The sequence below is a fragment of the Indicator indicator genome, chromosome 15, assembly GCF_027791375.1.
Source record: "Indicator indicator isolate 239-I01 chromosome 15, UM_Iind_1.1, whole genome shotgun sequence".
In the NCBI taxonomy this organism is placed as follows: domain Eukaryota; kingdom Metazoa; phylum Chordata; class Aves; order Piciformes; family Indicatoridae; genus Indicator; species Indicator indicator.
The window spans coordinates 19,548,981-19,570,788 of NC_072024.1; the positions used below are offsets into that span (position 1 = coordinate 19,548,981).

A 21,808-nucleotide genomic window follows, 5' to 3' on the forward strand; every position below is an offset into this window, starting at 1 on the left:
CAGGGACTGGGTTTTAAAATTCACTTGCAGGCGAATGGTAGAAACTCAATTTGTGCAGCCTCAGGTTTTGCCTCTGAGAAACACAGGGGTTTAATGCCACCATCGATGGGGTGGCTGTGCCTGGGCTGCAGAAATATGGCATTTTTCTATGCCAGGCTGTGTAAAGAATTACAGAAAGGACCCCAGGTGGACTTGTCAGGTCAGAAAAATGTGGTCTTGGCCTTTCTCCTATCCTAGTAACATGCATTTTGCTCTCCCAGGTCCATGTTGCAGGGCAGGTACCTTGCCCCATGCTCACCACCCCCAGGCCAGCTCTTTGGGCCATCTGCACATACTCCAAGCTGCAGCTGAAAAGGCTCTGGTCTTTTGCTCTGCAGAAGTCACAAGCTCCTGCCTTGGTGGACCTGTTGGTGCCAGTCCTCCTCCTGTGAATGATGTCTCCCTGTCAATCAAACTGCTCCAACACAGGATTTACCTTGTGATCTGATCTTTACCAGGACCTCCCCAAAAAACAGAACTAAATTATCATGGTTGGTCATAGCCATCACCACAGGATGGCACACCAGGCAACGTGCTGAACGTGGCAGCAGCACTAGCACAGTTGTCAATCTTGGGAATATGAATAAAATAATTTAAAGATATAAAGGTAGTTGTGACACAGCTGTGGCTTTCAGTGGCCAACCTTTAAAATTCACACATCAGAACCACTGTACCACTGATAAATAGTTGGGGTTTCTACATCACCACCCCTGCTGCTGCTTTCCTAAGCAACTATGATTTCCGGCTTGATGCTTCTCTATTCCTCAGTTCCAGTTTGTTAATAAACTCATTCCAGTCACCTCATCCCAACCCCAATGGAGGGCTCCTCACCCTCCTAACCTGGGGTGTCACCTGGCTGATGGGCAGTGTGGGTGCCCATCACACCTTATAGACACATGCACATCTTCAAGGGAATCCACTGGGTTGCCCTGGGGAACAGGGAGTCAGTGGAGTTCAGCCACTGCCAAGTGCAAGGAATCCTTTGATTTCCCATGGGCTGGTGCTGGGACACTCTCTCCAGTCCAGGCAAGCAGCCTTTCCAGGCCACACACAGCACATCCCCCTGACACCCCACACTTGTTGGTAAAAGGTGTGGTTCCAACAGCTTCAGCCACCAGCAACATCTGTGATTTCCCCATCAGCATTTACTACAATCCTTAAAATAATGGGAGCCAACTAATCAAACGTTTCTGTGATGAATCTACCTAATGGGAGGTAGAGCTATCTCCAATGAGCCAAAAAGGATTCCTTGTGATTGGAGACAGAGGCATATGGCAATTAGGGGGTTTTAACTTGATTTTTTTCACTGTAGTCTGTTGCTGTTCCTCCCTCATTCCTGACCTGGGCCCTGGCAGCTGGCCCACAAGGATGGGGCTGTGATGCCTCTCCTTTCACACATGCACACCACACCAACTGCCAGCGGGGGAGCACAAAGCTAAGCTGAGCTGTGGATGCTATTCAGCAAGGTCCATCTGTCCAAAGGAAGCTGCTCTTACCTTTATTTGCTTTATTATCTTCTAACTAACTGTGTATCATTAGTTGTTAGCAGGTTCTCACTAGGATGGATGAACCCACTCAGCCAATCAATAGAATCAGATAAAGGGCTCCTGTGGTTGGTGGTAGAGGCTCCCTCCCATTTCCTTTGGGAATGGCATTGGTTGCTCCTTTTTGGAATGTCCCTGTGCAGCACCTACTGCTCTGCTCCTAAACTCCTTGCTTTCCTCCAGTGCTGCTGAAAATTATGTCCCATCACAGCCACCCTTCTTTTCCTTCTGTGCATGCTTTCCACACTCTAGAGCATCAGCTTGCTCCTCCAGACTTTGTGCCATCACAACTGCTCCCCTTGAGAGAGCTCAACCCCAGGAGCCTTCCCCATCGTTTTTCCCCATACCAGGGACTCCCACAGGGACTGAAGCTCCCAGCTGCCACCCTGGCTGCAGACTCCTGTAACAGTCAGGGCCTCCCTCTGTACATTTTTCCAAGTTCTTTGCCCTCGTTTGGAGATCACCAGGAGTGTGAAGAGCTGCTACACTTTGAGACTTTGCATTGCTGCTCAGGCTCTGCTTTGGGATAATTCCTCACTATTTCCCCCCTAACAGAGCTATGAGGGTCCTGTGGGTCAGGGTCATTATCCATATGCTCATTAAAAGCATCATTACATCATTACTTGACCCTCCCTATTTATAGACAGACAAGCTGCTCCTAGATGCTGGTTGAACCATATGGCCCCCGAGCGTCTTTGTTTATGCACAAGTATTAGCGACCCTTCCTCCCTCTGAACTTCCTCCTGGCTCTCCAAAGTCAGTTTCTTGACCAGCCCCTCATTCACAGTTTGCACAGAGCCTCAAGACTCCAGAGGGACGGGCTCTCTGGCAGGAGGGGGCTCTTACAGACCCTTTCTAAACATCACAACTTTTCCTGTGCACACATGTTCCTTGCCCTCAAACCCATGTACTCACCAGCACTGCAGTGGTCATCCCCATAGCAAAGGACGGGGGTGCCAGTGACCAAGTCCTCCATACCTCTCTGGGGTTGCCTGTGCTAGAGACAAGGACATGCTGCTTGGACAGGTCTCCCGGCTTGCCTTCAGAAGCTGTCAGCTGCTGCAGGTGGCCCTTCACCTCCATATCTTGCTGTCTTCAGTTTCCACATCTCCTGTTTGTCCTCTTTTGGGATACCTCAAAGTGATGTTGGGCCTGCTCTCTGCTGGGTGAGCAAAGAAGCAGTGGTGACAGTCAGCAAAGTTCCCTCACTGTCAGCAAAGCTCCTGTCCAACAGGCACAGGATCTGCTCCCACCAGCCACCACCATCATCATCCTCATCCATGGAGGTGATGTTCAGCCCTGCCACCCATGGTCCTTCTTCCACTCAAAACACCTTCACTCTGCTTTGGCCAACCTGACCCCACTGCACATCCCTGACCAGGAGCTCCCTCAGCACCTTTTGGGGCTGTGCAAGCAGCACTTGCTCACAATGGCTTTTATTCTGAGACAGTAGCTTGCAGACCACTGCACAGACCCTGCCACCCTGGACCAGCATGGCTATGCCCCCACCAAGGTCCCCACCACCAGACCCAGCCCTCCCCAGGCTTTGTGGGAAGGGGAAGGCTCTGCTGTGGCTGGGAAGCCCAGATGACACCTTTAGCCGTTAAGCTCTGCTAACAGCTAGGGTGAATCCCACACAGGCTGCTCCTGCTCCTGAACTCCTCCCAGGCCTTAGGGGCTATTTTCTGGCTTCCAGCTCACATCCTGACGTATGAGCACACAGCACCAGAAGCAGCTGTCCCTGAGCTGTCAGGGAACACATTGCAGGACAGTGGCACTGCTGGCAGGGCCACTGGATGACCAAACCCATCTCAGCCCCACTGACTCGGCCGCAGCTCCCAGACACCCTAGAGGTAAAGAGGAAAACATGATGGGAATCTTGTTTTAAAACACATTGTTTTAGGCAGGAGACAAGCACTGACAAATTTTCAGTTTTATTAAAAAAATTCTAGCAGCAAAACCTGTAACAATTAAAAAAAAAAAAAAAAAAGACCAACCCCTGAAAAGAACAGGACACAGAGAGACAGAAAGAGATGGAGCTGGAGAGAGACAGGCTTGGGCTTTTCTCCACCATTCACTCGAGTTCCTTGTAGCGGGCAAACATCACCCTCCTGACAGCGTCACGGTAGGTCTCGTTGGACTGCCTCTTGGGGGGCTTCCCTTGGGTCCCCAGGCCAGGGCCCTTCCTCCTGTTTTCTGCCTGTAAACAGACACAGCTTGTGTTAGTGACTTCTCCCCTTCCCCAGCTGCCTGTGAAGAAAAGCCTTCCCCCAGGGGTGCTTCAAAACAGCTGAGTGCTATTGTGTGGATCTGGGAGAGAAGGAGCACAGTAAGTACACCATGTTCCTCCAAAAGCTGTTTGGGAGACACCATTGGCCCTTTGCAGCAACAAAAACACAGCCAGCAAATACCAGGTGAGAAGCAACCCCCAGGGGTGGGCTATGGAGATCAACAGGAGCATATGGAGGGGCAGGAGCAGGCAGTGCCCACAGCTGCCTGTGAGCAAAGATAGAACCAGAGCAAAGGAAGTGCCAGGGAGAGAGCTGGGCTCCCAGGGAGCTGTTTGCAGCCAGCCTGCATTTGCACAAGCTCAGCTGTTCTCTGCTCTAATAGAGCTCCCATGGGCTCCTGTAGCTGGCTTTGAATTTCAACCAGTTTTTAACGACTGGCTTTTGCAGCCAGCCACTGAATTATTCATTAATACCTGCCTAGAGTTAGCCCAGGAGAGCAGGCCCAAGGCTGAAAGTTTCTCTGCTTTTAAGTCCAACTTCTCTGAGTATCAGTGATGTGATCAATTAGGCCAAGAGATCAAAGTTCTGTGGGGCTGAAGAGGGCACATGGCTTTGCCCTGCATGGCTTGGGAGTGGGAAGAAAGCACATCTCTGGGCTTCTTTTGGGAGGACTTTAGGCGAATGGTCTGAGGGCTGTGCTTTGCACTCAGCCCCCTGCTTGGTCCAGCCATGGTTGGAGGTCAGACCTCCCAGAGAGCATTGCTGGAGCTGGCTCTGTGACAAAACCTGTTTTATGGCCACAGGAAAGTCTCCATGAGGAACAGCTGGGGCTGGTTCCTGCTGTCTGCACTGATGGGGGACCCTTGCCTCCTGCGTGTGGGCTGAAGCAAATGCCTGTCACGAAGCCTCAGCTCTTTGCCTTTAATGACATACTCGACTGCAAGCAGCAGCAGTGCTGCAAGCTGCCTGTCCCCTGGTGAAGCACCAATGCCACAGCAGCCAGGCAGCCCAGCCAGACCTCCTGCCACAAGTGACAGCAGCCACAAGGGCATGGTGCTGCTCATGTGTCCCAGGGCAAGGGTCACTGCAGATAAACCTGCAGGAAATTAAGGTCAGCTGAGAGCCCAGCCTGCTCCAGAAGGCAGGATCTACCCAGCCCTGACTACCCTTGAAGCTATCTGCTGATGGGACTCTGCTCCTCAGCGGACAATGTACCCTGGTATTGCCTTCCCAAGTCCAGAGTCCAAAATGGCAGCAAAAGCCTCACAGAGCAGACAAACAGCATCGCATGCCCTGTGGCTTTGGCTGTGCTCACACTTCCCCAGAGGAGGTTCACCTTCTCCTCCAGCTCACATGGCTGAAGACCACTGAGCTGGTACCTGCTCACGCCCCAGCCTGGCTTTGGACAGGTATTAGTCAGATGCTCACTCCTCCCTACTCAACTAGTAGTCTATTCTCAATCCCTCCAGATCCATACAAATTCAGCCTGACTCTTGTTCAGGCTGGGAATTCCTCCAGCTGTTTTAGGAGACATTCCCAGCTGCAGGACAGGGATGTGTTCTGGGAGGAAGGGAAGACTCACCTCCATTGGTGATGTGCCCTGTTGGTTGTGGCCAAAGCCTTTCTTCCACACTGGAGACTGCAACACTCGATTCCCTTTGTTGTTACTGTCCATCCTTGAGTCATAGTCACTGCAACAGAGGCAGAATCAATTGTTCAGTCTTGCAATGCTCTGAGCACACGCCAGGGATTTTTAGCTCTGCTAACAGCACCTTCATGGACATTCCAGCCTCTCCTGAGGGATATTCAAGCCACTTACAAGAAGCACACCACTCAAGGAAACCAGCACAGTGGATTCTGTGTGCAGGGCACAAGCACCTTTGACCACATAACTCCTTGTCTCACCTCAGGGAAAAACACACCAGGCACAGGAAATGAGCTCAGCCTCCAAAATATTTACATAACAAGCCAGCCAGGGGCATTCCATGCTTCTGTTCCTTAATCTGAGTTTTAGAAATAGCTAGAAAGTGAAGCCTAACCCCTGCTGCCCTGGTAGATCTTTCTTTAGTGCTGTGGTCACTGAGCTCTATGATGCAACACTGATTTGGACACTTTCTCCCACCTGGTCACTGTGCCTCCAAGGCCATTAACCAAAAAAAGCTTCCTTCAGGCAAGTTCTGCTTTCTGTTTGCACACAAAGTGCTCTAGTTTACCTACAGCTATTCCAAGAAAAAAAGAGGAAAGAGAAGATGTGGATTCCTAAACCGAGATATGAAGAAAAGGTCTCCTCCTGAGGTGTTGTACCCAAAGGGAACAGGCACATCACCAGCTCTGCCTTCAGCACGTGCCCAGCAGTTCCTCAGGCCGCTGGAACATGCGAGCTCGCCGCGGGCAGGCCTTCTGAGAGCTCCACACAGCACGCTCCTGCTTCCTCCACCTACTCTGAGCGAGATGCAAACAGCTCCCAGCCCTCCTCTGAGTCAGCGGAACAGATGAAACACAGCTTTGCTCTTTCTGTCAATGGCTGGACGCCAGGACAGGAGGACAGCAAGTGCGGCAATGATGAGGTGGATGAGAACAGGCTGTGTTCTGCGTCCTGTGCCTGGCCAGGCACACTCAAACCACTCATCTTACCCCTCCAGCTTGTCTCTGCTTCACCCTAAACCCTTGCTTCTGAACTACACACCCTTGGCTCCCTCCTGCCACCTGAGAAGTTCTGCAGCACAACAGACTCCACTTTGGAGAACTCTATGCACAAGAATCACAGCCCAGTTGGCTGTGACTCTTCCACATCTCCCTCACTGGCCAACTTCTTCTCCTGGTGTGCCAGCAGCACAGGTGCCAGCCCCAAAGAGATTTACCCATGAGCGGCCTTTACCTCTCCGAGTCCCGGTCGTATCGGAGCCGCTTCCTCTCTGGGGAATCCATCTGCTGGAATTTCTCTCTCCGGTCATTTCCTTTGTCTTTGTATCTCCCCTTCATAACAGAAAGAAAAAAATAGGTGTGGGAGATAAAAAGTATTCAACATTACACAGGAGACTGCTCTGCAGCCAGGTCTGTTTCATCCTTGGCTGGCTGGCAATCTGTCCTGGGAACGCACAACCACTTATTCTGCCTGATGGCATCTCTCAGACTGACCCAGAACTGTGTTTTCAGCCTCTCAGCTGAAAGAAGCAGGAGCAGCTCTGCTACTTTCTGAACAAGACAGTTCCAGCTCTCCCAGTACTGGCCAGGCAGCACCAGCCCATACAATGCATGAGTTTTAGGTGGAACTCTGCATTCCAGAGTGCAACTGAACCTCACTCAGACCCACCTCTTGCTCTCTCTTCTCCAAATAGGCCAGTTCCTGCTCAGATCGTTTGATCTTCATATGTATCTCCAGGTTTTGCTGGAAGCAGGAGAACAGAAGGCAGTGTCAGCAGAGGATACAAGCTGTCAGGGTCACCTGCTCCACCCGTAAGGAGCACAGGTAAAGGACCTTGCTCTTCCACTCACTGTACCAGATGTAGCAACCTCTCTTGCAGCCCAGACAACCCACTCCCCACAGAGGCCAGGAGCCCTTCCTCCCCATAGGATAGGAAGGCAACCAGACCTGTTCCAACCTACAGCAGTCTGGCCCTCCAAGAAGCAAGAGTTCAAAGGCAGCAGAGAACACGGGGAGGGATGTGCTAAGTTCTCACTGCTGTCACACTGCAGCACGCCAGTGCTGTGCTCTCCCCAAGCCTGAGCTCTCTTGCTACAGCTTCAAAAGTCACACTTTGGCTTTACACAGCACTGCTGTGGCAGGAAGTAGCAGCTCACACAATGCTTTGAACACCACTTTGATGGGCACTTTGCCTGCTGCTGTGTCAAACTCAGCTCTTCCCACCCAACCACTGTGTTATTCCCTGCAGATTTCAAAGCTGCAGAGCCAAAGGCAGCTTGCAGCACACAGCAATCCTCCCAGCCAGCAGGCCCCACACCTTGTGCAGGTTGGAGAGCTGCTGGTGCTTGATGAGCACTTCCTTGTTGGGAAACTGCCTCCTGCAGAGCAGGCAGGCCAGCTTGTTCCAGTCGGTCAGCTTGTCGTCGCTGGCCTTGGCCTTCCGTGGCTGCTCCTCGCGCTGTGCTGGGGGGTGGGGAGGTTGTGGCAGCCACTGGGCCTGTGGCTGCTCCTCCTCTTCCTCCTCCTCCTCATTGTCGCTGTCTCCTCCATACTCTCCCAGAAGTCCTATCAGAGGATTCACCATCTTGGGCTGAGGGAAGAGGTGGAGAAGTGTGACTGTTTGGTTGGGAAAGCAGAGCCCTGCACGGCTACAATCTCCCCACAACTTGTCTCTCCATTCCAGCCCAAAAGCCAGAGACCAGCATCCCAGGCAGGGAATGGAAGGAAGCTGCATGGCCAGCATTCAAACACCATGAGGTAGAAGCCCTTCTGCTCTCTAGACAGGTTGCACTTTGGTGCTAGGCTCTCCTAGTCTCACACAAAGCAGAAGAAGCTGACCAAAGCAGCAGCTGTTTGGCAGGAGATTGCTGTTAGTCACTTTCTCTAGGGATGAAGATCAGTGAGGTTTGGCCCTCCTCAGTCCAGAGGCAGATGGAAGTTTTCTGCCTGAGGACTGCTTGAGTGAGGAGACCCTGCTTAAATGCCAGTGTTAAATTTCCCCATGCAAGAAGCCCACAAACAGGTATAAAACAAACTGCCTTTGCCATTCCATCTCCAGTGCCCCCTCCTCTGGCACGAGAAGCTGGCATCTCTGTTACTCAAGGTCATGGGCAGGCTTTGGTGAGCCTCTCTACCCCTGTCCCCAGGTAAGCCAAACTCCAATCCTGTGGAGCCACTCACCGGGGCTGTGCTCTCATCCTTTTTCACAGAGGGAGGTAATGGTTTTTTAAAGACATCTTCTGCAGAGAATTTCTCCTCTCCAGTTTCATTCTGGAACAGTCAAGATGAGGTGTTAAAGACCACCACAGCATAGACTCATTGCACATAACAGCTAAGCACCCATTTAAACAGGCCTCCAAGGAAACCAGGCAGCTGGCAGAAGTGAGGTGGTGCTTTCTGGTGGGAGACATTCCCACTCTGAAGAATCCATAGCTCTCCTGGAGCTGTGCCTTTGGTTTCAGGGACAGCTGCAGAAGTTCACCAGACTGCCCCAGCCTGCCCCACTCTCACTCTGCTGGACTGTGACGCTGACAGTGGCCCCAGCTGTGCCTCAGACCAGTGAGGAAGCTGGGGCAGGGTCAGCTCACATTTGTACACCTCTGCGTGCACACAAAGGACATGAAGACCAGGTGCAAAGTCACCAGCATAGCTAGCCAGCATGGCAGCAGAGAAACCCACCACTCCAGGAAGAGTTACAGTCCTGCCTGCTGTGTGCTGATATTTTCAGGATCTTCCTTGCACCGGACAGAGAACACCAGAGGCTGCAGTCACCCAGCACTGCAATAGGATGAGCCTGTGATGCTCACTGTGTGCACTCCACAACACAAAGATTAGGTTGGGGTGAAGCTTCACACCTACATGCTTTCCAGAGCCTTGGCCATGCTCCAGACTAGCAGTTCATTAGCCACTCACACTTAACTGCACAATACAACAAGTGCTACACAACACCTTACCAGGCCTGTATTCTCATCCTTCTTCACAGAGGGAGGCAATGGCTTTTTGAAGACATCTTCTACAAAGCATCTCTCCTCTCCAGGCTCATTCTGAAAAAAACAAGATTTAGCATTAGGCCATCAGCAACATAGGGGTCAGAGTGCACACAGCAGCCAGGAAGCCACCACTGAGCATCCATGGAAAACAGGCAACCGTGAAAAATGATGTGAGGATTTCTACTGGAGATGCTTTCACCCTCTAGTCAGACAAGACCCTATTGCTTCTAGGTCATTGCCCTTGACAGCAGACATCCTCAACACAACACGAGACTCCTTGGCTGGCTTGGTACCAGCCTCAGGGACATTCATACCCCTCAGGTTCCAGCTGCCCAGGACTCGTTGTGCCAGAGAGAGCATATCCGGACCAATAGGCAAGGAGGAAAACAAAGTTTCTGTATTCATGATGAAATCATTCTACCAATCTCCTGGCATTCCTCAGGCCCAGTCAAGTATCACAGCACTGGTCTGTGCTCAAAGAGCACACTGGGCAGCTACTCTGAACCAGCAGCTTCCCACACCGGGGAGACTGTTTGCTCACTGGGAGCAGCACTGAAGAGCACTGCCCCAGGACTGAGGCTCTGGGAGCAATTGTACAGGGTGTATCTGCATTCCATCTCAGTTTACCTTTGCAGTCCACCTGCACCACCTGCCTCATCCTCCTGCCTGTGCATGATGTTTGGAAGGGACAGGAACTGCAGGCAGGGGAGAGCTGAGTCTACATTTTTATCTGATTTGTATGTTTAACCACCTCTGCTGCTTTTCTGTTGGCTCTGTTACAGCAGCTGTGAGTGAAATGCATTGTCTCAGTCACCTGGATGTTTCTGAGTCCTTTACCATAAGGAAGGGATGAGAAGTCTTGACTTAATGTCAGCAGAGAAAAATTTCAGGAAGTTCAGGAAAATCCCACCTGGCCAGACAAGAACCACATTCCTGGCCTGCTGCCCACCCCATGTATTTACTCATTTTCTCTCACTGTCCCTCCCTTTTTGAACGCTCTCTAAATCACTCTCTATTCTCTAAGTTCTCTTACCTCAGCCTCCTGGTCTCAGATCTCTGATCATTCTGACACCTGGAGGGATTTACCTTAGCAGAAGTACTCTTCCCTTTCTCCTTTCTGTCCCTGTTGTCCCAGCTGTATGGCTCCTTCTTTTCATTTGTCCATTCCTGGCTCCCGTGCCGCCGCCTCCTGCTCTCCGGAGGTGAGGAGCAGGCCTCTCGGTCTATTGTGACTTCTCTCTGAAAGAGGCATTTGGAAGAGGCTTAGCCAAACCCCTGCAGTCTTCTTATTGGGCTGGAGAGACCAGTGCAGTAAGAAGGGACTGCAGAGCCTCAGACAGCTGGGGGGAAAAGCTTCAGAACTTTGCTGAGGCAGAAGACACTCTACCATAGCCAGGTCTTCAGAGCACTACCCTGCTTGCCCACAACACAGACATCTCCAGCATCACAAACACAGAGAACCTCTGCTGATGGCTCTCTTTTGGCATCCCTGTGACTACTACTGGCTGGGGAGCAGACCACAGATGAAAACAGCACTCTTCTGTCCATCTGTTAATAGAGAGTCACACATCACACATCTTCAGCAAAACCTAGCAAGCAAGTTCTGCCCATAAGCCTACTCAATGAAGAGAAGGCCAAAGACCCTCCAAAGGCAGGAGGACTTTCAGAGAAAGGCAGCTCAACGCACAGTTAATGGAACATGTATTCCTTTTACACAGGTCAGAGGACTGAGTGAGAGAAACAAAGCTGCCTCTGCACTCTCCAGTGCTGGCCTGTCTTCAGGATCTAGCTGTGAATGTCTCTGGAGAAAGGCAGTTAGTCAGAACATACTGTGTGTAAAGCTTCCTGTCCATGCACTCACCTGAGTCCTGGGGTCATAGTATGTACCAGCTATGGGGTCGTAGTAATTCCCCGTTTCAGGATCATAAATGTATGTGGACACATCTGATGGTGCTGAACAGAGAGACAAGAGTTAACAGCATCATCTTCCAAAGGCAGAGGCTGCCTTTCACAAAGACAAAAGTATGAGCAAGTATTACACTGGTGAAAGGATCAAGAGTGGGAAAGAATACTTCTTCTCTCCTGGCAAGAAAGTTATGAACATCCTCCCATCACTTCACCCACATCTTCTTTTGTTTAAGCAAGTAAGAAGGGAGATAGGTTTTCACAATTTTCTGGTTTAGGACTCTGCCAAAACTTCCACATCAAAACAGGCTTACAGGGGCTGTACTGAGATCACCAGACCACAACACTTGACCATACAAAGAAATGAAATTCAGTAATTTCCCTAAGAATGGGGTAATGAGTACCAGGCTCTGCATCCACCCACCCCTGTGAACAAGGAAGATCTGTGCTCTTTCAAACAGTCTCCTGTTTAAAGCCATGACACTCCCCACATCCCTTCCACCCGTGGGCACATGAAAGCTCCTGACAAGAAAGGGGAGCAAACTGTTTCTACAGGAAAAGCCAAAGCCTTAAGGGTAGGCCTATGATGGGAGGAATGCTGCTCATTTCCAAAATGTAATTTGCCAGAGTCCTCAGTGATACTACATGGAAGTTAGTAAAACAGTCAGGAGTGTTCTCCCAGCTGCTGGCTCTGCTGAATAAAGTTTATTTTCTTCCATCTTAGCTGGTAACTGCCAGGCTGATTTTATCCCATCAGTTTGACACAAGAAGGAAAAGCAGGCAGCAACTTTCTTTTATCTGCCTGTAGTTTTGCACAGTAAGAGTAGAGAGAAACACAGATAGGAAAATGTGACTAAACAAAGTTGGCAAAGGAACTCAGAAGTGGGTGTAGCAAACAAACCTACTCTTAGCCTTTAAAAATATTTCTGGGCTGATTTCTAACATGTCAGTGCCCTTTTAAGGAAGAAAAGTCTCCACAGGAGGAGAGAGGCAGAGCTTCACTTACACTGGGCTCTGGTGCGTCTCTGTGATTCGCCACCCCTCCTGTCTCTCATGCCCCTCCTGCCCTGGAGTAAGTGAACAACATAAACAGATCAGAGACTCTTTGACAAACATCATATTCCTTTTCCTCCCTCTTACAGCCCCAAAGCTCAGGAAAAAAAGCTCATTTAACTATAGAGCACAAGTAGCTTTTCATCTACAGAGCAATGGACAGTGTTGCAAGGCACAAGACCTCTGCAGCTTCCGTGAATCTTTAAATGAGGTGCTCATGGCAATCTGTATCAAAGCCTGCAGCCCATTCAGTATGGGAAGAGCCCTGCAGTCTAGTAACAAGCAGTTGAGAAGAGACATTCACTCTGAGAACTGAGATCAGTCATCAGTTAAGTCACTGTAAAAGCGTGGTATAGAGTAATCCAGCTGAGAACTCCCTCAAGCAGCATCTGCTCCCTGACTTGCATTTCTCTGTACATGACAAACACAGTGTAGGGGTGGTGCAGCAGTGAAGAGCACACTTGAGCACTACCATCCCAACTTCAAATATGCTGACCTTTCAGCAGCCCAAAGGCAAAAAGCCTAACAGAGTCAGGCCTATAACCCCCATCACTCCCTGTCTTTCTGAGGACCTGCAGGGAAGCCGTGCAGACCTACCTGGCCATAGTAGGAATTGTCACCGTGCTCCCCGTAGTCATTCCTGTGGAGATAAAGGTTGCAGGTTAACATCAGTCTGGCTTCTCAGTATGCTCTAAATGATCAGCAGGACCAGTGAGGGCAGAAAGACCATCTCCACTGGCCACGTGCTGGACTGCATCCAGCCCATGAGACAGAGAGACTGTGCAGATTGCTGTCTCTGGTGGAGACCATGCTCTCTGCTGTGTCCACAGAGATGAATCTCTCCAACTGCATTTTAGAAAGCTGAACCCATTGACTCCCTCACAATGGGATTTGATGGCTGGACAGTTGAAGCAGTTGAATTTAAGATCCTCAGGGCAACCAGGAGGACGTATTCTAAGCTTACGACCCTAGACTTCAGGCATGCAGACTTTGATCGCTTCAGGGATCTGCTGGCCAAAGTGTCGTGGGACAAAGCCCTAGAGGGAAGAGGGGCCCAGGACAGCTGGTCAGTATTCAAGGACCACCTCCTCTGTGTCCAGGAGCAATGTATACCTACAAAGAGAAAAGCAAGGAAGAATGCCAGAAGGCCTGACTGGATGAGCCTGCCTGGACATGCTATCACTTAAAAGGAAACTCTACAAGGAGTGGAGGAAAGGACAGCTGGAATGGGGGTGTATAAGGAAGCTGCCTGAGCAGCAAGAGACCTGCTTAGGAAAGCCAAAGCACAGCTTGAATCGAATCTAGCCAGGGAGGTCAAAGGGAACACGAAGAATTTCTACAGGTATATTAATGGTAAAAAGAAGCCTAGGGAAGGTGTGTGCCCCCTCGGAAAGGAAACAGTGAAATGGTCACAAGTGACCTGGAAAAGGCTGAGGTTCTCAATGTCTTCTTTACCTCAGTCTTCACTGCAAGGGCCTCCAGCCACACTCCTGGAATAGTCATGGAAGCTAATGGCAAGAACCGGAAGGAAGAACTGCCCATCTAAGTGAAGATCAGGTTCGTGATACCCTGAAGAACCTGAAAGTGTTCAGGTCCATGGGACCCGATGGGATACACCCAGGGGTACTGAGAGAACTGGCAGATGAAGTTGCTAAACCCCTCTCTATTATATTCCAAAAGTCCTGGCAGTCTGGGGAAGTCCCCACACACTGGAAAAGGGGAAACATTACTCCCATTTTCAAAAAGGGTAAGAAGGAAGAACCAGGGAACTACAGGCCAGTCAGTCTCACCTCTGGTGAGATCATGGAGATGTGCCTGGTAAGATCATGGAGCAGATTCTCCTGGAGGCACTACTGAGACAGAAGAACAGTGAAGAGGTGATTGGGTACAGTCAGCATGGATTTACCAAGGGCAAATCCTGCCTGACAAACCTGGTGGCCTTCTATGACAAAGTCACAACATGAATAGATGAGGGGAGAGCAACTGATGTCATTGACCTGGACCTGAGCAAAGCCTTCCACACTGTCCCACACCACATCCTGGTCTCCAAGCTGGTGACACATGGGTTTGATGGGTGGACCACGAGATGGATAAAGAACTGCCTTGATGGCTGCACCCAAAGAGTGGCTGTCAATGGCTCCATGTCCCAGTGGAGGCCAGGGACAAGTGGAGTCCCTCAGGGATCAGTCCTGGGACCAGTCTTGTTCAACATCTTGGTCAGTGCCATGGACAGAGGCATTGAGTGCACCCTCAGCAGGTTTGCTGATGACACCGAGCTGTGTGGTGCAGCAGACAGGCTGGAGGGAAGGGATCCATCCAGAGGGACCTGGACAAGCTGAGAGGTGTGCACAAGCCAACCTCAGGAGGTTCAACAAGACCAAGGGCAGGGTCCTGCAGCTGGGTCAAGGCAATCCCAAGCACAAATACAGGCTGGGCAGTGACTGGCTGGAAAGCAGCCCTGAAGAACAGGACTTGGGGGTGCTGGGGGATGAGAAGCTCAACATGAGCTGTCAGTGTGCACTTGCAGCCCAGAAAGCCAACCAGATCCTGGCCTGCATCAGGAATAGTGTGGCCAGCAGGAGCAGGGAGGTCATTGTACCCCTGTACACAGCACTGGTTAGGCCACACCTTGAGTACTGTGTCCAGTTCTGGGCCTCTCAGTTTAGGAAAGATGTTGAATTGCTGGAGCATGTCCAGAGAAGGGCAACGAGGTTGGGGAGAGGCCTTGAGCACAAGCCCTATGAGGAGAGGCTGAGGGAGCTGGGAGTGTTTAGCCTGGAGAGAGGAGGCTCAAGGGTGACCTCATTGCTGTCTACAACTACCTGAAGGGAGGTTGTAGCCAGGAGGGGGTTGGTCTCTTCTCCCAGGCAACCAGCACCAGAACAAGAGGACACAGTCTCAAGCTGCGCCAGGGGAGGTTTAGGCTGGAGGTGAGGAGAAAGTTCTTCACAGAGAGAGTGGTTGGCCATTGGAATGGGCTGCCCAGGGAGGTGGTGGAGTCACCATCCCTGGAGTGTTCAAGAGGGGATTGGACGTGGCACTTGGTGCCATGGTTTAGATAGTCATGAGGTTTAGGGTGACAGGTTGGACTCGACGATCTTTGAGGTCTCTTCCAGCCTTCTTGATTCTATGATTCTATGATTCTCCCCCTCTACTCAGCTCTGGTGAGACCCCACCTGGAGTACTGCGTCCAGTTCTGGAGCCCCTATTACAAGAGGGATAGGGACATGCTGGAAGGTGTCCAGAGAAGGGCCACCAGGATGATCAGAGGGCTGAAGCACCTCTCCTGTGAGGACAGACTGAAAGAGTCGGGGCTGTTCAGTACGGAGAAAAGGCTCTGAGGAGACTTTATTGTGGCCTTCCAGTATCTGAAGGGGGCCTACAAGAAAGCTGGGGAGGGACTTTCTAGGATATCAGGTAGTGACAGGACTAGGGGGAATGGAATAAAGCTGGAAGTAGGGAGATTCAGGCTGGATGTGAGGAAGAAGTTCTTCCCCATGAGAGTGGTGAGAGCCTGGAATGGGTTGTCCAGGGAGGTGGTTGAGGCCCCATCCCTGGAGGTGTTTAAGGCCAGGCTGGATGAGGCTCTGGCCAGCCTGATCTAGTGTGAGGTGTCCCTGCCCATGGCAGGGGGGTTGGAACTACATGATCCTTGTGGTCCCTTCCAACCCTGACTGATTCTATGATTCTATGACAAGAAGAGGCCATGCAATATAGTGATTAATCCCATACTGCTCAATCACTGAAGCTTCTTCTAGCTCTGATGCCTTCACCTCTCAAAGACATTAGGTTGTAGGAATATCTTTTCTAAGTCATGTGCCAGCCTTTAAGCAGACCTTAGGGTCTGACAACACACTCCAGCCTCGCAGCACAACATACAAAGAACAACCCTTCTGCCTTATCTGACTGTACCTTCTCCTCCCTGTAGCAAGGTTCACTTCCACTGTACGTCCATCAATGCAGATAGGGGGATCCAGGTTCTGCAATATCTTCAGCAACCTCAGAGCCTCCTGTAAAAGGCAAGGAGAATTTCACATCCCTGGGAAAGAAACAAGCCCATTTCCCAAATCCAGGCTGCCTGAAAAGAAGGCTCTGTGCTTACATGATGACCACAGCAAGGACAGTGAACACAACACTCTTGTCTAAATACTACTGAAAGCTATTTAGGATGCAACAACCTGAGTAACTGCATTGTTAGGTTCTCTGCTTGCCCTACACCCGTTTTCAGCAGCCAGCTAGGGACTGTATTCTCCTAGGGCTGCCAGACAATGCAGCACCATGGCTGCTCATGTTCCAAAGAGTTTTGGGGAACACCCTTGGGACCAATGCCAAAGCACAACTGCAGAGTCTAGGAATCACCAGAATCAGAAGATGTGAACCCTCCAGTGTGGGACTGCCTGTTAAGACTCTTGCCTTCTGCAGACAGAAACCACTGAGATCAACTTCACTACAAATAAAACATCTGTACAAGAGGAGTTCAAGTTCAGAGGGTCACCAAAGAGATACACTGAGGAAAAAAAAACCCTCACTCAGCATCACAGCTTGTGACAAGAGGGGATCTTTGGCTCCTAAAGCCAGAGAGCAGCAGATCTTCCCTGTGCCCACCCAGAAGAGAAGACTCCTTCCAGAGCAGCTGCCTCACAAATGCAGCAATTTCTTACATTTCTGTGGTTTCTCTACTTCTCCAGACACCAAGAGGGGGAGCATGAGAAAGCAAGCAAGTACTGACCGCGTGGGACTCCAGTTCGATGAAGCCATAGGTCTGCCCCATCCGCCCAGCCTTGTTCTTCATGATGCGCACGCTGGAGGTGGAGAGCCGCACGTAGGGGGCCAGCAGCCCCACGATCACTTCTGGGGGGGTGAATCGAGTGATGCGCTTCAGCATAATGGCTGGGAGCACGAGGGAGGTGGCCAGGATGGAAGAAATAGTAAAGAAAACAAAAGGTAATTCAGTTCTAAGTTTATTGTGACAGCTCAGGTGAAACCAAACCCACTAGAGCCAACGTGTTGAGTCTGGAAGCCATTGGGGTTTTTTCTCTCTGCTTTGCAAGAGAACCCCCTTCAACTGCTAAACTTTCCTTCCCAGAAAAAGAGCAGAAAGTAGACCCTGCCTCAGAAGACCTCAGGCCAGGACTTCTGGCCAAAACCACTTTTGCTGCTCTGCTAAATTAACTACATCACCCTGAAGCCAGTTTCCCCTGAATTAATCTTCCTAAAGGCCATTCAGCAGCACCTTTGGAGCTGAACACCCCACCAGTTCTTGATGCCATGATCTGCACAACAACAGTAACAGCCTCCAAAATTTTTAGTCAAATGCTGCCCTTTCTGCAGATGACCTCATGGAATGCAAGCAAGAGGAATTAAATACTGGGCCCTGCGTCACTCACTTCTGCTTCCTCCACCATCCTGTGGTGTGGCTTCCTCTGCTTCTCTCTGAAGAGGCAGCTCCTGGTGCTGGTCCATGTCCCTTCTCTTCTCCTGAGAGGGGCGCCCCTCTCTCCCTTCATCTCTCTTCCTTGGTTCTTCTTCCTGAGGCTGACACTCCTGCTGTGGGGCAGGAACTGAGGGCTGGAGAGGCTGCTTTGGAGATCCTGGTTGTCCTGACAACTCTTGCTCAGGTTTTTCAAGCTTTATATCTGCTATTAGAGAGGAGAAATAGACTGGTTCTACATACAGTGCTTCAGCATGTATTTTTCTTCTCCTGTTTCCTGGCCACTGCAGCAGCAACCCTTATAAAAGGCTAATCTGCTCTGCCCTTATCATATCCTGTGTCTTACCTCTCTGCAAACACAAGCTGTGTAAAGGACAAGCTACATACTGCTCATCCTTCCACTGCCTTGTGTCATATTGGGCTCCTTTACTTGACCTCTGCCAGAGACAAGAAGCATCATAATACAATCACTGATTTTATCAGGCACCTACTTACCACAGATGAGGCCGATAGTGGAAGCATCCTGCCCCCAGCCTACCTATGCAAGATAAATCCCATCAAGTCCCTTGTGCTTGAAAGCCTTTGAAGCATCTAGCTTCACTTCAAAAGAGATCCCTACCTGAGCTTCTAAAGCTGTTGGAAAGAGTATAGTCCCCCTGTAATCCAGGAGGAAGCAGTAAGGGACCTGCTGACCCACTTGGATCCTCACAAGTCCATGGGACCTGATGGGATCCATCCTAGGGTACTGAGAGAGCTGGCAGATGAGCTTGCCAAGCCACCCTCCATCATTTATCAGCAGTCCTGGCTCACAGGTGAGGTCCCTGATGACTGGAGGCTGGCCCATGTGATGCCCATCCACAAAAAGGGCCTGAAAGAGGAACCAGGAAATTACAGACCTCTCAGCCTGACCTCAGTGTCAGGCAAGGTTATGGAACAGGTGATCCTGAGTACAATCACATGGAACCTGCAAGATGGTCAGGGGATCAGGCCCAGCCAGCTTGGATTCAGGAGGGGCAGGTCCTGCCTGATGAACCTGATCTGCTTTTATGATCAGGTTACTGCCTGGTGAATGCAGGGCAGGCTGTGGATGTAGTCCACCTGGACTTCAGCAAGGCCTTTGACACTGTCTGCCACAAGAAGCTCCTGGCCAAGCTGGCAGCTCGTGGTTTGGACAGATTCACTCTGAAATGGGTCAAGAACTGGCTGGAGGGCTGGGCCCAGAGAGTGGTGGTGAATGGTGCCACATCTAGTTGGTGGCCAGTCACTAGTGGTGTCCCCCAGGGATCAGTGCTGGGCCCCATCCTGTTCAATATCTTTATTGATGATGTAGATGAAGGAATTGAGTCCATCATCAGTAAGTTTGCAGATGACACCAAGTTAGGAGCAGGTGTTGACCTGTTGGAGGGTAGAAGGGCCCTGCAGAGGGACCTGGACAGGCTCAATGGGTAGGCAGAGGCCAACAGGATGAGATTTAACAAGGCTAAGGGCAGGGTTCTACACTTTGGCCACAACAACCCCAAGCAGTGCTACAGGCTGGGCACAGAGTGGCTGGAGAGCAGCCAGACAGAGAGGGACCTGGGGGTGCTGGTTGATAGTAGCTGAACATAAGCCAGCAGTGTGCCCAGGTGGCCAGGAAAGCCAAAGGCATCCTGGCCTGGATCAGGAATAGTGTAGCCAGCAGGACAAGGGAGGTTATTCTTCCCCTGTACTCAGCTCTGGTCAGGCCACACCTTGAGTACTGTGTCCAGTTCTGGGCTCCTCAATTCAAGAGAGATGTTGAGGTACTGGAACGTGTCCAGAGAAGGGCAACGAAGCTGGGGAGGGGTCTGGAGCACAAACCCTGTGAGGAGAGGCTGAGGGAGCTGGGGGTGTTTAGCCTGGAGAAGAGGAGGCTCAGGGGAGACCTCATTGCTGTCTACAACTACCTGAGGGGAGGTTGTAGCCAAGTGGGGGTTGGTCTCTTCTCCCAGACAACCAGCAGCAGAACAAGAGGATACAGTGTCAAGTTGTGCCAGGGGAGGTACAGGCTAGATATGAGGAGGAAGTTCTTCACAGAGAGGGTGATTGCCCATTGGAATGGGCTGCCCCGGGAGGTGGTGGAGTCACCAAGGCTGGAGACATTCAAGAGGAGACTGGATGAGACACTTGGTGCCATGGTCTGGTTGATTGCTTAGGGCTGGGTGATAGGTTGGACTGGATGATCTTGGAGGTCTCTTCCAACCTGGTTGATTCTATAATTCTATGAGAAGCCAAAGCTGCAGGGCTGCAAAGTCAAACACTGCCAGCCCTGCACCTGCTGCTAAAGCCTCTTCCCACCAAGAGAGAGAAATAAGAGTGCAAGACTTGGCACAGCGAAGCCTCGCTCTTTAACGTCCCCCAGAGCACCTCCCTGCTCTCGTTCTGTTTGGGCAGCATGGCAGAAGACACAACCATTTTGTATGTAAACCTTGGGAAAGCTGCATACTGACTCCCCTGGCTGCCAGCACAGCTCATGCTGGACAGGTCTGCACTAATTTGTCTGCAGCCTGCAGAGTTTTGGCTACGCTTCATGGGCAGAACCTCATGTAAAAGCTGTACATGAAGCCAGTCTGCACATGCAGCTGTGAAAGCTGCCCATGCAAATCACACAACCCCAGAGATGATGCAGTTGTCTTACTGAATTCTTGCTCAGCTGACACGTCCTCACCCTCAGAACCACCTCTGGACTCCGGGCCAGCTCTGTTCCCTGTAAGAGAGGTGTATTAAAGTCCATTTCAAGTCCATCAGTCACAAAGCACACAAGAACTCATGCAAAGCTGCAGTAACCACTGTGTATGCCTAGAGCTGCTCTGTTTCACCCAGCAATTAAAGGCCAGTTCATAGAGAGGTTTCCTTACTAGACACGTTTTCACAATCAACAGAAGCAGGTCAGTGAGAAGCATGCACCACAGTTTCTTCACAGCATCTCACAGGCTCTGTTTAATTTACTCCTCAGGTGTTTTATGACAGCCCACAGCTGTGTTGGGCCAGCTATGAGAATATTGCCTTCAGAACACTGATGGAAGGGCCACGATTCAAGGAAAGCAAAACCGTGGGGATGGTGCTTCAGTAGCTACAGCATTCTGCATCAGCAGTGATTTTAATGCCCTTCTGCCTGGGGTATGAGGGTAAGAAATGTAAATAATTAGATGTCTGTACAAAGACACAGAGTCAAAGCTCATAGAGTGCCTGGAGCACCTGCTTGTCCCAAAGAACACAGTCCCTCAAGGGAGCATTTTGGCTCTTGTGCTCTCCCACCCCAAAAAGCAGAGGTGCTGCTGGGGTGAGAAGAAGCTCCTGGAGGAACAGAACTCCTTTCCATGCAAGGTGAGTTCAGCAATTCAAATTCTGGATTCACCCCTAATCTGACAGCCTCAAAAGAATAACACTAGAAACACACAGCTGCATCTCCCTAGGAAACGGGGTGGAGGGGAAGCTATGGTCACAGCAGGACTAGTTCAGTCCTGGAGGACACACAACTTGCCACTCCATAGATGAAGGACAATGCCAGAGCAATAGGAAGAAAAGGCTTTGTGCAGTAAGACAACTCTATGCTAAGCCTCACAAGAACAGAGAACCTGGTGGCAACACAACCATGAGTATTGTCTTCAGTGTAGACAAGAAAAGGCTCTGAATGAAGCAAAACTAATAATCCTCCTACACAGTGCTCAGCTAGTCCACCAAGAGGGATGCCATGGAGAAGCCAGAAGAGAAACTTACTTGTCAGGGCAGATGAAACTTAACCACCCAAGCAGAGGGGACCAGATATACTCACCATCTCTTGGGAGCTTGCAATAGGAGCAGGAAGATCTGTAGCCCACAGTACACACCTTACACTGCAATGGAAGGTGGACAGCATGAGGAAGTCATGTTTTGGAGGCACTGGGTACAACCTACTCCAGAAGGTCAGACTCTGCAGTACTTTCCGAAAGTAACAGCCATGGAAAAGTTAC

The 21,808-nt window shown here is 50.7% G+C and overlaps 1 protein-coding gene across 1 annotated transcript in view; it reads right to left on the reverse strand.

Annotated features, from left to right (window-relative positions):
- Positions 1-3,611: 3,611 nt before the first annotated feature.
- The window catches only part of RBM6 (RNA binding motif protein 6), a 57,540-nt gene continuing 39,343 nt past the window's right edge, over positions 3,612-21,808 (reverse strand). Inside the window, 17 exon segments of the mRNA XM_054387265.1 lie at positions 3,612-3,783; positions 5,397-5,490; positions 6,598-6,607; positions 6,676-6,790; positions 7,128-7,202; positions 7,777-8,049; positions 8,640-8,729; positions 9,413-9,502; positions 10,535-10,687; positions 11,310-11,401; positions 12,360-12,420; positions 13,004-13,046; positions 16,319-16,416; positions 17,136-17,296; positions 17,794-18,045; positions 20,494-20,562; positions 21,631-21,691. Coding sequence (XP_054243240.1) covers positions 3,658-3,783; positions 5,397-5,490; positions 6,598-6,607; positions 6,676-6,790; positions 7,128-7,202; positions 7,777-8,049; positions 8,640-8,729; positions 9,413-9,502; positions 10,535-10,687; positions 11,310-11,401; positions 12,360-12,420; positions 13,004-13,046; positions 16,319-16,416; positions 17,136-17,296; positions 17,794-18,045; positions 20,494-20,562; positions 21,631-21,691 — 1,863 coding nt within the window. The 3' untranslated portion in view covers positions 3,612-3,657.